The 14800-nt window shown below is 43.2% G+C and overlaps 1 protein-coding gene across 11 annotated transcripts in view; it reads left to right on the top strand.

The window, feature by feature from the left end:
- The window catches only part of GIGYF1 (GRB10 interacting GYF protein 1), a 332123-nt gene that overhangs the window by 291505 nt on the left and 25818 nt on the right, over positions 1-14800 (top strand). For 10 of the 11 annotated variants that reach the window (XM_033924367.1, XM_033924371.1, XM_033924372.1 and 7 more), the window contains 3 exons: positions 828-1018; positions 11011-11168; positions 11367-11533. In XM_033924367.1, coding sequence (XP_033780258.1) covers positions 828-1018; positions 11011-11168; positions 11367-11533 — 516 coding nt within the window. The remainder of the gene's footprint in view (positions 1-827; positions 1019-11010; positions 11169-11366; positions 11534-14800) is intronic. The other variant, XM_033924366.1, reaches the window with a different exon arrangement.

The raw sequence follows: 14800 nt of genomic DNA, 5'->3' as shown, positions 1-14800 counted from the left end.
CATATAAAATAATTAGATATTATATACTAAATATATTACTCATTACTGAAAATGTAATATATTACAGTTACTAATTACTTTTGCGTGAAAGTAATCATTACAGTTACTCATTACTTTTAAAAGTAATATATTACTTTAAATTTTACTACTCAATGCTGGAGAGGAAAGAGGAGGGAGCACTAGTAACGGTAAGTAGCAGCAACTGATGGGGAGGGGAAGCAAAATAACCCCTCAGTTACATTCTGAATGAGTTTGCTTTTTCCCTATTCCTTCATCAACAGGCTGATACAGTCACTGCTCTCTGCGATGTCTGACTACAATTGCTTTATCCCTTCACAAAATTAGCACACTTTGTGGAGCATCCCATTTGGGAGTAGAAAATTCTGTGTTGTACATTGTGTAGTATTCCCTCAGAATGAGATCTAGCTGGTAAAGTCTTGCTACATGGCACCAGCCTACTGTTTCTTGGCCTGGTTGAAGAGAGGAAATTCTTAGAGGGGAGTAGCCATCTAATGGTTAGAACAGTGGACTGAGAATCAGGGAAGCCAGGGTTCAAATTCCTGCACACATTCCTTATGATCTTGGGCAAGTTACTTAATCCTTCATTGCTTTAGATGCAAACTTTGTGACCACGACAGGGACAGGAACATTTATCTTGAGCTACAACTGAAAAGCATGTGCTAAATTCAAAGAAGAAATTTTGTATACTGTAAATATGGTTTTGTGTTGCCTTTAATTTGCTTAGAATGCTTGTGTGTAAAAACAAGAAGAAAATTTGGTGAAATAAATGTAAATCTACCGGATTTCTACTTAATTCTTCTCTGCAGCATGGAGGCCTAAGTATGGGTAACTCATCTGTAGCAGGCCTGACTTCACAGTGGAGTTCGGACTCCAACCCCTTATGGGCCAACCATGAGAAGAGCAGCTCAATGAGCTTATGGGAGGAGAGCCTGAAAACCTCAGGATCTGGAGTGAGAAGCATTGGGCTGAAAAATAGCAGGAGCAGTCCATCTCTCAGGTATATCAGTGGGAAAACGGGAAGGAAGGGGCTGACAAAAAAACAGAATCAGTTCATTATTTAGGTACATTTGGAAGGTAAACAATAGTGGTTTCTCTCTTATATATCAGGGGAGTGGAGGTAACTAAAAAGGACCTGGTACTCATGGAAGAAAAGTAATGTAGCTTGATGGGAAAAAGTACCAGTTTACCAAATAATCTATATTGTTTATTTAGGCTTGATATACCATTTTTTCCACAAATGGATCAACGCAGTTTACATTTTAGAACATAGTAACATAGTAGATGATGTCAGATAAAGACCCGAATGGTCCATCTTGTCTGCCCAACCTGATTCAATCTAAAAATTTGTTGGGGTTGGTTTGTTTTTTTCTTCTTCTTCTTAGCTATTTCTGGAAAAGAATCCAAAGCTCTGCCCGGTACTGTTCTTAGGTTCCAACTACTGAAGTCTCAGTCAAAGCTCACTCCAGTCCATCTACACCCTCCCAACCATTGAAGCCCTCCCCAGCCCATCCTCCACCAAACGACTATATACAGACACAGACCGTGCAAGTCTGCCCAGTACTGGCCTTAGTTCTTCAATATTTACTATTATTTTCTGATTCTAGATCCTCTGTGTTCATTCCACGCTTTTTTGAACTCCGTCACCGTTTTCATCTCTACCACCTCTCTCGAGAGCACATTCCAGGCATCCACCACCCTCCTTGTAAAGACGAATTTCCTTACATTGCTCTTGAGTCTACCACCCCTCAACCTCAAATTATGTCCTCTGGTTTTACCATTTTCCTTTCTCTGGAAAAGATTATGTTCTATGTTAATACCTGTCAAGTATTTGAACGTCTGAATCGTATCTCCCCTGTCCCTCCTTTCCTCTAAGGCAGTGTTCTTCAACCTTATGACACCTATGGATCGGCGGAAATAAAATAATTATTTTGTGGACCGGCACCGGTATGCGGACCGGCAGTTGAAGAATTCTGGGCTAAGTTAGGCCCATCTCTACCCAGTCTCCACCCCAGTCCCTGCCCCCATAATAGTACTAATTGTAAACCATTTTTTCCATTCATTTTTCATATATACACACACACACAATATAATTGTATTAACAACAAATAATGGTTAACCACAAAATTAAAATACACAAAGCACACTGTATGCTTTTCAACATTCATTCCTACCAGAAAACATCGGCCCCAGCACTAAACTCTGAGGGACTCCACTACTTACCTTTCCTTCCTCCGAGCGACTTCCATTAACCACCACCCTCTGGCGTCTGTCCGTTAACCAGTTGCTAATCCAGTTCTCCACTTTGGTTCCTAACTTCAGCCCTTCAAGTTTGTTCAAGAGCCTCCTATGAAGAACCGTGTCAAAAGCTTTGCTGAAATCTTAAGTAAATGACATCTAGCATATGTCCTGGATCCAGCTCTCTGGTCACCCAATCAAAAAATTCAATCAGGTTCGTTTGACAAGATTTACCTTTAGTAAAGCCATGTTGCTTCGGATCCTGTAACCCATTAGATTCTAGGAAGTTCACTATTCTTTCTTTCAGCAACACTTCCATTATTTTCCCAACAAAGTGAGGCTTACCGGCCTGTAGTTTCCCGCTTCATCTCTGTGACCACATCCGCTCTTCTCCAGTCCCCAGGAACCTCTCCCGTCTTCAGAGATTTGTTGAACAAGTCTTTAATAGGACCCACCAGAACCTCTCTGAGCTCCCTCAGTATCTTGGGATGGATCCCGTCCAGTCCCATCGCTTTGTCCACCTTCAGTATTTCAAGTTGTTCATAAACACTTTCCTCCGTGAATGGCGCAGAATCTATTCCATTTTCCCATGTAGCTTTCCCAGACAATCTCGGTCCTTCTCCAGGATTTTCTTCCGTGAACACAGAGAAGAAGTATTTGTTTAGCACGTTTGCTTTTTCCTCATCACTCTCATCATATTGGTTCCTAGCATATTTTAGTTTAACAATTCCATTTTTCATCTTCCTCCTTTCATTGATGTATCTGAAAAATTTTTTGTCTCCCTTTTTTAAATTTTTAGCCATTTGCTCTTCCGCCTGCGATTTCACCAGACGTATCTCCCTCTTGCCTTCTTTCAGTTTCACTCGGTAGTCTTTTCTGTACTCTTCTTCCTGGGTTTTTTTATATTTCAGGAATGCCAACTCTTTTGCCATATATGAAAAGAACGCCATTAAAATCTAATAGAAAAGAGTCGTATTCATTCAGTTCAGACAAGAGAATAAAATAAATCTTGTAGCTGCTGTGTCCATATAGATCCAGGTATAATGAGGATATTTCAAGTATTATCTAAATCAGCAGTTTCCAAACTTTGAGCCTCGGCTCCCTGGGGAGCCGTGACTGACATACAATTGAATCTTCAGGTTATTCGTTAATTACTGTTTTGATGTTTGACTGGTTAAAATAGTTTTTCTGTTATCGTGCGAATGTAATCACTATGGGGGAGACATTTTGGGGCAAAGTCTGTAAAGGACATCTAACTTTAGGCGTCCACAATGTGGATGTCCATCGACTTAGGTGTCCAAATAAAGTGGATAATCCCAATTAATGACTTTAACAAGCATTAATTGGAACTTAGATGTCCAAATGCTGGACACGATTCTCAAAATAGATGTCCACAATTTCTTGGACACCCATCGGAAAAAGTTACGCCTAACAGGATAGGTGTGGCTGTGGTGTGGCATGGGTGTGGATTTGATATAGACATCCTTTTACAGAATTACATGCTGCTGAGCATGCTAATGTATCTACCTAACACCTAAAATGTAGGCGTTGCAAAACCAGGTCTACTTTTGAGTGTCAGCTAGGCGCTAGGTAGACGAGAGTTTGGTGGAAGTGACTTAGGCATCAGTTAAGCATGCTGGAGGCGTCCACATATAGGTGAATGGGGCTTTATTTTTGGGGCTAAAGAGGACTCCAGTTTGATATAAAGGCCAAAATATGTTCCAGTGCAATAGGTGAGACATTCTAGACCAAGGGTGCCCACACTTTTTGGGCTTGCGAGCTACTTTTAAAATGACCAAGTCAAAATGATCTACCAAAAATAAAATTTAAAAAAATGCAAAGCACACTGTACGCAGAGAAAATTTTAATTATCATTTATATTCCAGGGTTTTTTCAAAGAGGTCAAGGCAGATGACTTTATGCAATGTCACCTCAGTAACAACTATACAAAAATAGACAAATATACCCCCTCCCTTTCTACTAAACCGTGATGGCGGTTTTTAGCGCAAGGAGATGCACTGAATGCTCTGCACTGCTCTTGACGCTCATAGGCTCCCTGCGCTAAAAACCGCTATTGCAGTTTAGTAAAAGGGGGCCAAAGTTCAAAATATAGACAGCAGATATAAATTCTCAAAACGGACACATTTTGATCACTAAATTGAAAATAAAAATCATTTTTCCTACCTTTGTTGTCTGGTGATTTCATGAGTCTCTGGTTGTACTTTATTCTTCTGACTATGCATCCAATATTTCTTCCCTTCTTTCAGCCTCCTGTATGCTTCCTCTCCTCCAGACCTCATTTCCTCTCCCAACTTTTTCTTCCTCTCTCCCTGCCCCCTTCCTTCCTTTCTTTCTGTCTTTCTCTCTCCATGACCCCTTTCTTTCTTTCTGTTTCCCTTCATTCTGTCTGTCTCCATGCTCCCTTTCTTTTTCTGTCTCCCTGTCCCCCCTTTCTGTTTCCTTTCTGTCTCCCTCCCTGCTCCCTTTCTTTGTCTTTCTTTCTCCCTGCCCTCCCCCAAGCCACCGCCACTGCCATCAGGGAACAGGTCCCCAAGCCACCGCCACCAAGTTCTGAGCTATCCCTGCTTCCCAACGTGGTAAACGGAGTGCAGAAGCGCCGGGTCAACCAGCTTTCCACCCCTACATCAATTCTGACGTCGGAAAGGACGTTCCAGGCCAGCCGGGCAGCGATTGGCTGTGCCAGAACTTCCTCTCCCACGTTAGAATTGATGTCGGGAGGGGGAAGGCTGGTTGGCCCGGCGCTTCTGTGTCCTGTTTACAGTGTTGGGAAACAGGTAGAACGTGAAGGCAACGCGAGTCTATCACGGAGCCCAAGATGGGCTCCGCGATTGACTCGTGTTGCCTTCGCGATCGACCTTTTGGGCACCCCTGTTCTAGACCATAGGGTTATTTCTCTTTAGCCGCATGGGTTGCAGAAGAGAATTATATGTTTTTCACTCCGCCTCTAGGGTACATCACAGGCTAGCTTAGCTCCTCCCATCAGTCTTTCTCTTCTGCATGTGGTTGTAATGTCTTAGTTCTGCTTTCTCCAATTTATTATTTTTAATTCGACGTAGTTTCGTTCCCTTTCACAGTTCTTTCACATTCTACAGACATTTGAAGTGCTTCCTGCTTGAGAATTCACAGACTTCGATCTGTAGCTGACAGGCTGATACCTGATCCCTTCTGGGTACGTGTCAGCCAGTCTGCTGGTCTTCCTTGGATGTCATTGCCGTCCTTGACCTTATCTCACTTCCTGTTAAGCTGAGGGGGAGGGGGAATCGAGCGCAGACTGTTCAGCATGCTTAGGGGGCTCAGCGGTGTTCCACAGAATTCAGGCTGCATTTTTGCGCCTTCGCCTGTCTCTGTGCCAAGCCTCCTATTTCTGTTACTACTTCTCCCTGGCTTTGTAGCATGCGCTTACAGTCTGAGTTCTTTCTGTGGCACAGATTCCCATATTTTTTCCAGCTCACTGCTACTTTCTGAGGTTTCATGTGCGGGATCAGCGTTATCAGTTTTTGGCTCTGCCATGTGGTCTGACGACAGCGCCCCGGACCTTCACTGTGCTGGTGGTTGGGGGGCTCATTGGAGGAGGATGAGGTTGCAAGTTCCCCATATCTGGATGACTGGTTGCTCAGTGCACCCTCATTGAATGCCATAGTGGAGCAGGTATTCCAGAACAAGGACCTGGGCTGGATTGTCAGCTTCATTTTCAGCAAGAGCCATCTGTCGCCCAATCAGTCGCTGAATTTCCGGAGGGTGCTATTTGGTACGGTGGAGGACCGTGTATACCTGCCCGAGGCTCGGCGACAGAAACTGTGTTTGCAGATTTCAGAGTTCTTAGAAAAAAAAACCCCCACAAGTTGGCATCTTTGGCTCATGACTACTTACAGGTTCTGGGCTCCATAGTGGCCCACTGGAGGTGGTCCCTTGGGTAAGGGAGCTAATGCATCCTCTTGAGCAGGCCTGGCCCTCTCGCTGAGCGCTCCACCGAGATATCTCAGCCATGAAGCTGCCATGGACTTTGGAGGCTTTGCTCTCAGTCGCTCTGCCGGGACATAAGTGGAGATCGAGAAGAAAAACTGGCGCATATAGAGATAAGCCATGAGGATCCTCCAGCAGATAGATAGACTGAAAAGCGACAAATCACCGGGCCCGGATGGAATCCACCCAAGGGTTCTAAAAGAGCTAAGAAATGAAATAGCGGAAACACTCCTTGAAAACTGGGGAGATCCCGGAGGACTGGAAAATAGCTAACGTCACACCTATTTTTAAAAAGGGATCAAGGGGTGACCCCGGGAACTACAGGCCGGTAAGCTTGACTTCAGTTCCGGGCAAGATGATGGAAGCACTGATAAAGGACAGCATCTGTGAGCACATAGAAACAAACGGACAACTGAAAGAGAGCCAACATGGCTTCTGCAGGGGAAGGTCGTGCCAAACAAACTTACTGCACTTCTTTGAAGGAATAAACAGCAAGATGGACAAAGGGGAACCCATAGACATCATTTACCTCGACTTCCAAAAAGCCTTTGACAAGGTACCCCATGAGCGACTACTTAGGAAACTGCAAAACCACGGGATGGAAGGGGATATATACAGATGGATTAAACACTGGTTGGCAGGCAGAAAACAAAGGGTTGGGGTGAAGGGACAATACTTGGACTGGCGGAGGGTCACGAGCGGTGTTCCACAGGGGTCAGTGCTCGGACCGCTGCTGTTCAATGTGTTTATAAACGACCTGGAAACAGGGACGAAGTGTGAAGTTATAAAATTTGCAGATGACACCAAACTCTGCAGCAGGGTTAGGACCGTGGAGGAATGCGAAGACCTACAAAGGGACCTAAACACACTGGAAGAGTGGGCAAACAAATGGAAAATGCGATTTAATATAGAGAAATGCAAGGTCATGCATATAGGGAAAAAGAACCCGATGTTCAGCTACAAAATGGGGGGATCGGTGCTAGGGGAAAGCAACCTTGAAAAGGACTTGGGTGTGCTAGTGGATACAACAATGAAATCAATGGCACAATGTGCAGCAGCCTCAAAGAAAGCAAATAGAATGTTGGGTATTATTAAGAAGGGTATTACAACCAGGACGAAGGAAGTCATCAAGCCGCTGTATCAAGCGATGGTGCGCACGCACCTGGAGTACTGTGTCCAGTATTGGTTGCCGTACCTCAAGAAGGACATGGCAATGCTGGAGAGGGTCCAGAGAAGAGCGACGAAAATGATAAAAGGCATGGAAAACCTTTCATATGCAGACAGGTTAGAAAGGCTGGGGCTCTTCTCCCTGGAAAAGCGGAGACTCAGAGGAGACATGATAGTGACTTTCAAGATCATGAGAGGTATCGAGAAGGTAGACATAGATAGATTCTTCAGACTAATGGGGACCACAAGTACAAGGGGGCACTCGGAGAAGCTGAAAGGGGACAGGTATAGAACCAATGCTAGGAAGTTCTTTTTCACTCAGAGGGTGGTGAACACATGGAACGCACTGCCGGAGGTTGTGATAGGACAGAGTACACTACAGGGTTTTAAAGAAGGATTAGATAAATTCCTGAAAGATAGGGGGATTGAGGGATACAGATAGAGGTAGAGATGGGATATAGAGAGAGTATAGATAGAGACCAAGGGGATTTGACAATGATCACCGTACAGGTCATGGGCCTGATGGGCCACCGTGGGTGCGGACTGCTGGGCGCGATGGACCTCTGGTCTGACTCAGCAGAGGCAACTTCTACCCTCTTCTGCCAAAATTTCTATCTTTAATTGTTACCAGTTTTTCCCACTGGTGCCCGTCCTTCGTTCAAATGTACCAACTTAACAACTTACTTCTCATCAACATCTTATGTTATCTTTTTCACCTTCGCAGCCTTGCACCTTTGTAACTCAAAGCGCAATCTCCTTTCTCTTCTCCTACTTATGCTCTGAATATCGTCGACTGTATAATGCTACTCATTGTGAAACCATGTAATACACAGCCCTGTAACTCTCCTGTTACTATCACTAGATGTTCAATGCTATACTCTGTAATTCGCTGTCTGTACAGTTTCTCTTCATTGTAAACCGCCTAGAAGTCGCAAGATTGTTGGCGGTATATAAGAATAAAGTTATTATTATTATTATTATGTTCTTATGTTCTTATTCCGTTGGACATTGCCTCCTAGATGGTGGTAACCAAGGATGCCAGCCTTCGGAGCTGGTGTGGCTCACTGTCCCCTTCAGTACGACTAGACTCCATTACAGAGGAAGTGGTCCATCATTCGGCTGGGGCTCCAGGCCATTCATCTAGCCCTAAAAGACTTGCTGAGGTCTCTGGAGGGACTGGCAGGGTCCCACCTTCTTTTCCTTTGGACGGAAAGTCATCTCCCGACGCTGATGGCAGCGTATGTGGCCGGAGTGGACTGTATTCAAGTGGACTTCATCAGCCGTATGCCCATTGCGTATGCCCCCGTCCGTCCTTTTCCTGGGGTACAAACACCCTTACACCCAAGGATAACGTACGCAGCCTAGGAGTAACTCTCAACTCAGACTTATCAATGACAGATCACATATCCAAACTAGTATTATCCTCCTTCTACTACCTCTGTCAGCTAAAAACCATATGTGCATACTTCTCGGAACCCAAATTTGCCCAACTACTGTATGCTTTCGTACTATCCTGCATAGACTATTGCAACACACTACTAGTGGGCCTGCCTACCAAAACTCTCGCCCACCTCCAAAGGGTGCAAAATGCTGCAATCCGCCTCCTGAAAAATCTAGGCATCTGCAACCTCGTTACCCCTGCATTAGCTTTCATGCACTGGCTGCCCATTCAAAAGCGCTGCGCCTTCAAGGCCCTGGTCCTCGTTTTCAAAACCTTCCATGAAACAATTCCACACTACATGAAAACTAACTATAAATCTACTTCCCAAAGCTACCACTGAGGTCCCAAGGAGAAAAACGACTAACCATACCTCCCGGCTGCTCCCTCAAAATTGAAACAGCCTGCAAACACTCCTACTCACATTTCATACCCAGACTATGGCACATCATCCCCCCACCACCTGTTAGAACACTAGATGGACTTCGGAGCTTCAGGAAGGGCCATGAAAACCTTCCTCTTTACAAACCCAGCGCCTTAAGGACATGCACCCAGAAATGCCATTCAGAATCAACATACCTACGCCACCTAATCTCACCAGATGCTTCTTAGTGTATATGTTTTTCCCAGGACAAGCAGGCAGCATATTCTCACGTATGGATGGCGTCACCGATGGAGCCCTGGTACGCACCACTTTAAAAATGCATCGCCACTTTAAGATCTTAGAAAGTTCGCAATAGCATGCGCGAGTGCCTTCCCACCCAACATTAGGGTGTGCGGTCCCTCAGTTTTCTAGTTTCCACGGAGCTAAGAAGTCACGTTTTCAACGGCTGTTGAAAAAATTTTCAATTCACTGCCTTCCCACTCTCGCGGCTTCTGACTTTTAAGTCAGTTTTCTAAACTTTTATTTTTCTTCTTTCGTTTAAAAAAAAAAAAGACATTATATATTTTTTGTTTTTCTTTTACTGTTGTGGGCTTTTGTTCGGCAGGCCTTTAAGGATCGCCCTAGCATTCATTTTTCCTATGGCTGCCTCAGCACCGCAAAAATGTCTTCACTGTTTTCTTTGGGCAACGGCACCTTAGACGGAGTCGTCGGCTCAATCTTTGATCTTTTTGCCAGCAATCTCATTTTTCATCTGCTTACTCGTTGCCATATTTTTCATCCGTTCTTCCGACTTATATTAAAATACAGACTGATTTAAAAGCTTAAAAACTACTTTCAAAAGCCTGTTACTAAGGAGCTCAGCCTTCACCCGACTATCCCGCTGCGACTCCAAGCCACGCCTCCCTCAGTAGGCTTATATTGTAAATTATGTCATCTCTGTCCTGTCTCGATTATATTGTGGATGTACTTTGTAACCCATTCTGGGTTCCTTTGGAAGGATGGGCTAAATAATTGGCTACCAATGGAGGCGCGAATACTGTTCAAATTTGCATGTATCTGTTACAAACAAGTCTGGGGCCTAGCACCTTCCTACCTGCAAACATACTTCACTCTGCACAACCCCAAACGTACAACCAGAAACAAAAACATCTTTGCATACCCAATGATCACAGGCTGCAAATACAAATCCTTCCTAGACAGAACCTTCATGTTCCAAGCAAACAGACAGCAATCCTGGCTGCGAAACCACATAAATAAAGCCAGACAGACCTACAACACATTCCAAAAATCAATTAAAACTGCTCTATTTGACAAATTCCTTGCCTAATCAGATGACCTCTCTCAAGTATTCTTTCCCCTTATAACCCCAATGTATTATGTAACTTCTTTCTCTCATGTATTCCTTCCCTATGCTTCCCTAATTATCATGTAACTTCCTTTTTCTTGCATTGTGTAATTCGCTGATTGTCCAGCCTTCTTTCTAAGTGAACTGCCTAGAAGTCAGTTTGACTATGGCGGTATAGAAAAATAAAGTTATTATTATTATAAATAAATAAAATAATGTCCACAGTATGGAGTCTGTGGAAATATCTCAGTTAGAGAAAGGAGAGAGTAAGAGATCCTGGTCAAATTAACATTCAGCTGAAAGAAATAATAACCCTACAGTATTAGGTAATGAATTATTTGATCAGGAGTAGACAATGAATGCCAAAATCCCCAGTCCCTTTTGCTAGCCAGTCACAGACTAGGCTGATTTTTTTGTTTCTGTATTCCCTTGTAGTGAGTCATATGGTGTCCCCAGCAGAACAAGCCGAAAGAAGACAGATGAAGAGGAGAAGCTGCTGAAGCTACTGCAAGGTATTGGGAGACCCCAGGATGGCTTCACACAGTGGTGTGAGCAAATGCTGCACGCACTCAACACCTCCAACAACCTCGATGGTATGTTTACCTCGGGATCAAAATGCCAACTCTTCATTTCTTTTTATTTAAAGAACACTGATATCTTCATATTTACAATAGTCTATTACATACTTGCTTTAAGATGAGAGTGTCAGGGGTTTAGTTGCAAGATGTGTATCTTGGGCGGATCAGTGAGAAGCGAGTTGAAAGTGTGAATGAACCTCTGTTTCCTTTCAGTTCCCACTTTCGTCTCCTTCCTGAAGGAGGTAGACTCCCCTTATGATGTCCATGACTACATTCGTTCATACCTGGGGGACACCCTGGAAGCCAAAGAGTTTGCCAAGCAGTTCCTGGAGCGACGTGCCAAACAGAAAGCCAACCAGCAGCGCCAGCAGCAGCAACAGGTAATGCTGGTAGGGAGAGAGGAACCTTACTTTGTACTTCTTTCTGTTCGTAAAGGGGGATAGGGATTGGGACTTGTATACCGCCTTTTTGTAGTTTTACAACCACACTCAAAGCAGTTTACATAGAGGTACTTCAAGCAGAGACTGTTTTCAGGTTGGGTGCATATAGACATTTGAAAATTTTGTCTTTATCTCAGTTGAATATATATGAATGCTAAAATCAGTGGCGTACCCAAAAGCAATTTATGAGTAGGTCAATGGGTAGGTTGAGTAGGTTCACATTTCCTCTTTTCTCACTATCTTCACACACTCCCCATGACATTTAAAAATTAGATACATTAGCTGGTAAGCATTCCTAAGTCCTGCCAGATGAAGACAACCAACCCATGTTTAAAATGAGATTCTGGTGTATTTTCAGTACAATTCTTTGTTAATGTATGTTTCTGCTAATACTTTCAATAAAGAATTACAAAAAATAATTTGCGGCCATCAGTGGCAACATTCAGAGCTGTTGGCACTAGCACTCTGGACATGCTCAGTACTTATGTACGAACTGAGTATGTGCAAGTTTGCCAGCACCAGCACCTCAGGCATGTAGACTTCTCATTAATGAATAGAGCATACTTTTAGTAACAGAGTCAGCGGCTTAGAATACTAACCTTGATTCGTGCAGTTTTCTGATAGGGGTTTCATAGGCAGTAGATGTCTTTCGGCAGGTGGGCCTTGGAGAACGGTGAGCCAAGGATTGCCAGTTTTTTGAAAGAGGAAAACCAGGCACCTTTCACCATCTTGTCTTCCCTGCTGCGCCCAAAAAATAACTGCAGTGAGGACTGCAGCACAGGATTCAGCTTCAGCGGGCCACATCGAGAGCTGGGATACTGGGAGAGGAGACAACAGGTTGCACTCTTAAGCCTCCAGTAAAACTTAGCACCCTCCACATTCCTTCAACATATGTACATATGATCCTCCATACTTTGTTTTAAATCCAAACATACATTCTGTACCCATAGAATCACTTTCCCCTTACCTAATAATTGATAGTCGCAGTCTAATTAACAAAGTTCATGATCTGCAAGCCCTGATGTTAGAGGCAGATCTAGATATTGTCGCTATCACAGAGACATGGTTCAGTGAATCACATGGATGGGATGCAAACATACCGGGATATAATCTTTTTAGGAAGGACAGAGATGGTCAAAAAGGTGGAGGAGTAGCTCTTTATGTAAAGATCAATATCCAAGCAACCGAAATGCAAGGGACCTGGGGAGAGGAAGAAGCGATATGGATTGCTCTGAAAAGAGAAGATGGAACTTCTATCTATGTGGGTGTTGTCTACAGACCTCCGACTCAATCACAGCAAATTGATAAGGATCTGATTGGATATCCAAAAGTTTGGAAGGAAAGAGGAGGTTCTGCTGTTGGGAGATTTCAACCTGCCGGATGCGGACTGGAATGTTCCGTCTGCAGAATCTGAAAGAAGTAGGGAGATTGTGGATGCCTTTCAAGAGGCTCTGCTCAGACAAATGGTGACGGAACCCACAAGGGAAAAAGCGATATTGGATCTGGTCCTCACAAATGGAGAGAGTATCTCTAATGTTCGAGTGGGTGCTCACCTGGGAAGTAGCGATCATCAAACGGTTTGGTTTGATATAACGGCTAAAGTGGAGAGCGGCCGCACGATACTTAAAGTCCTAGATTTCAAACGTACGGACTTTAATCACCACTGACTCTTCCACTCTTTCATTCAGTACCTTTTCTACATTTACAATGCCCTCACTAGCAAATTTATTTCTAATATTGAAATCTCTCAATACCTCTAACACTCCCCTCGAAAGCATTCCTCCTTTTCTTCTCAAAAAATTCTTTTCCTTCTTCGGTCCATATCTCTGGGAAATGATATCTAAATCATTTTCCAACTGTTCTGTTCCTTTGACATGGAAAACTGCTCTCGTTTTTCCAAAAATTAAACATCACAATCTTGATCCCTCACTCCCAGCAAACTACCGTCCAATTGCAAATCTTCCTTTAATATCTAAACTAACGGAAAAAATCATACACACACAATTGTCAGAATTCATTGAAAAAACCTTTGCTTTACACCCCTGTCAAACAGGCTTCCGTTCATCACATTCAACAGAACTGTCTCTGCTAGGCCTTATTTCAACTATACACTACTATCATGACCACCAAAAATCTGTCCTTCTTATCTCACTCGACCTATCCGCTGCTTTCGACACCATTGACCACTCGCTTCTCCTAGACAGACTTAAAGAGTGCGGTATCACAGGAACGGCACTATCTTGGTTTTCGTCTTACTTTCAAGAACGCAGCTTCAAAGTCTTTGCCAGAAATGAAATCTCTCCCTCAATATCATTAACGTATGGGGTTCCACAAGGTTCCATTCTTTCTCCATTACTATTCAATATCTTTCTATCTCCCCTCTTAACCCTAGCACAATCTATTGGCTTCACGATCTTTGCCTATGCAGACGACATACAACTCCTTCACCCAATTAATATTTCCAAAACGTCTGAAATAAAAGATATAAACAATAAACTGGACTCCATAAATGATTGGCTTCATTCTAACAAACTTTCTCTCAACATAGATAAATCTCGCGGTCTTCTATTTTCAATCAAAAATTCTGAATTTCTACCAGAAAAAATTTCTATTAAATCCATCCCAATTCAAATGGAGACAAAAATAAAACTCTTGGGAGTTACCATTGATAAAGACCTATCATTTCATGACCATATTAGTTCGGTAGTTAAAACATGTTTTTATAAACTTCGCATAATTCGTTCATTGACCTCAATTCTAGAAACCGAATCTATCAAAATTCTTGTCCATTCTTTAATTATCTCTCACCTGGATTACTGTAATTCCATACTCAATGGCCTCCCACAAAAAGAAATTCGTCGTCTTCAACTCATACAAAACTCTGCAATAAAACTCATCTATAACCTAGGTAAATATGATCACGTTACGCCAGCTCTGAAAGATGCTCACTGGCTACCCGTGACACACCGAATCACCTACAAAATCATCCTTTTGTCATTCAAAATAAAATCTTCTCACCTGCCACTATATCTTCACAAACTTCTCATTCCTTTGTGTTCTACTCGAACTTTGAGATCTTCAAATCAAAACCTGTTATTGATTCCGTCTATAAAAGAGTTTTATTACACACGCAAAATAAATTTTGCAGTAACTGCTCCGACATTATGGAACTCCCTCCCACAACCACTTCGAGACGAACAACACCTT

Source organism: Geotrypetes seraphini, chromosome 16 (assembly GCF_902459505.1).
Source record: "Geotrypetes seraphini chromosome 16, aGeoSer1.1, whole genome shotgun sequence".
Taxonomy (NCBI): domain Eukaryota; kingdom Metazoa; phylum Chordata; class Amphibia; order Gymnophiona; family Dermophiidae; genus Geotrypetes; species Geotrypetes seraphini.
Note: the sequence above shows the minus strand (reverse complement) of the source record. Positions and strands in the feature narration are given on the sequence as shown.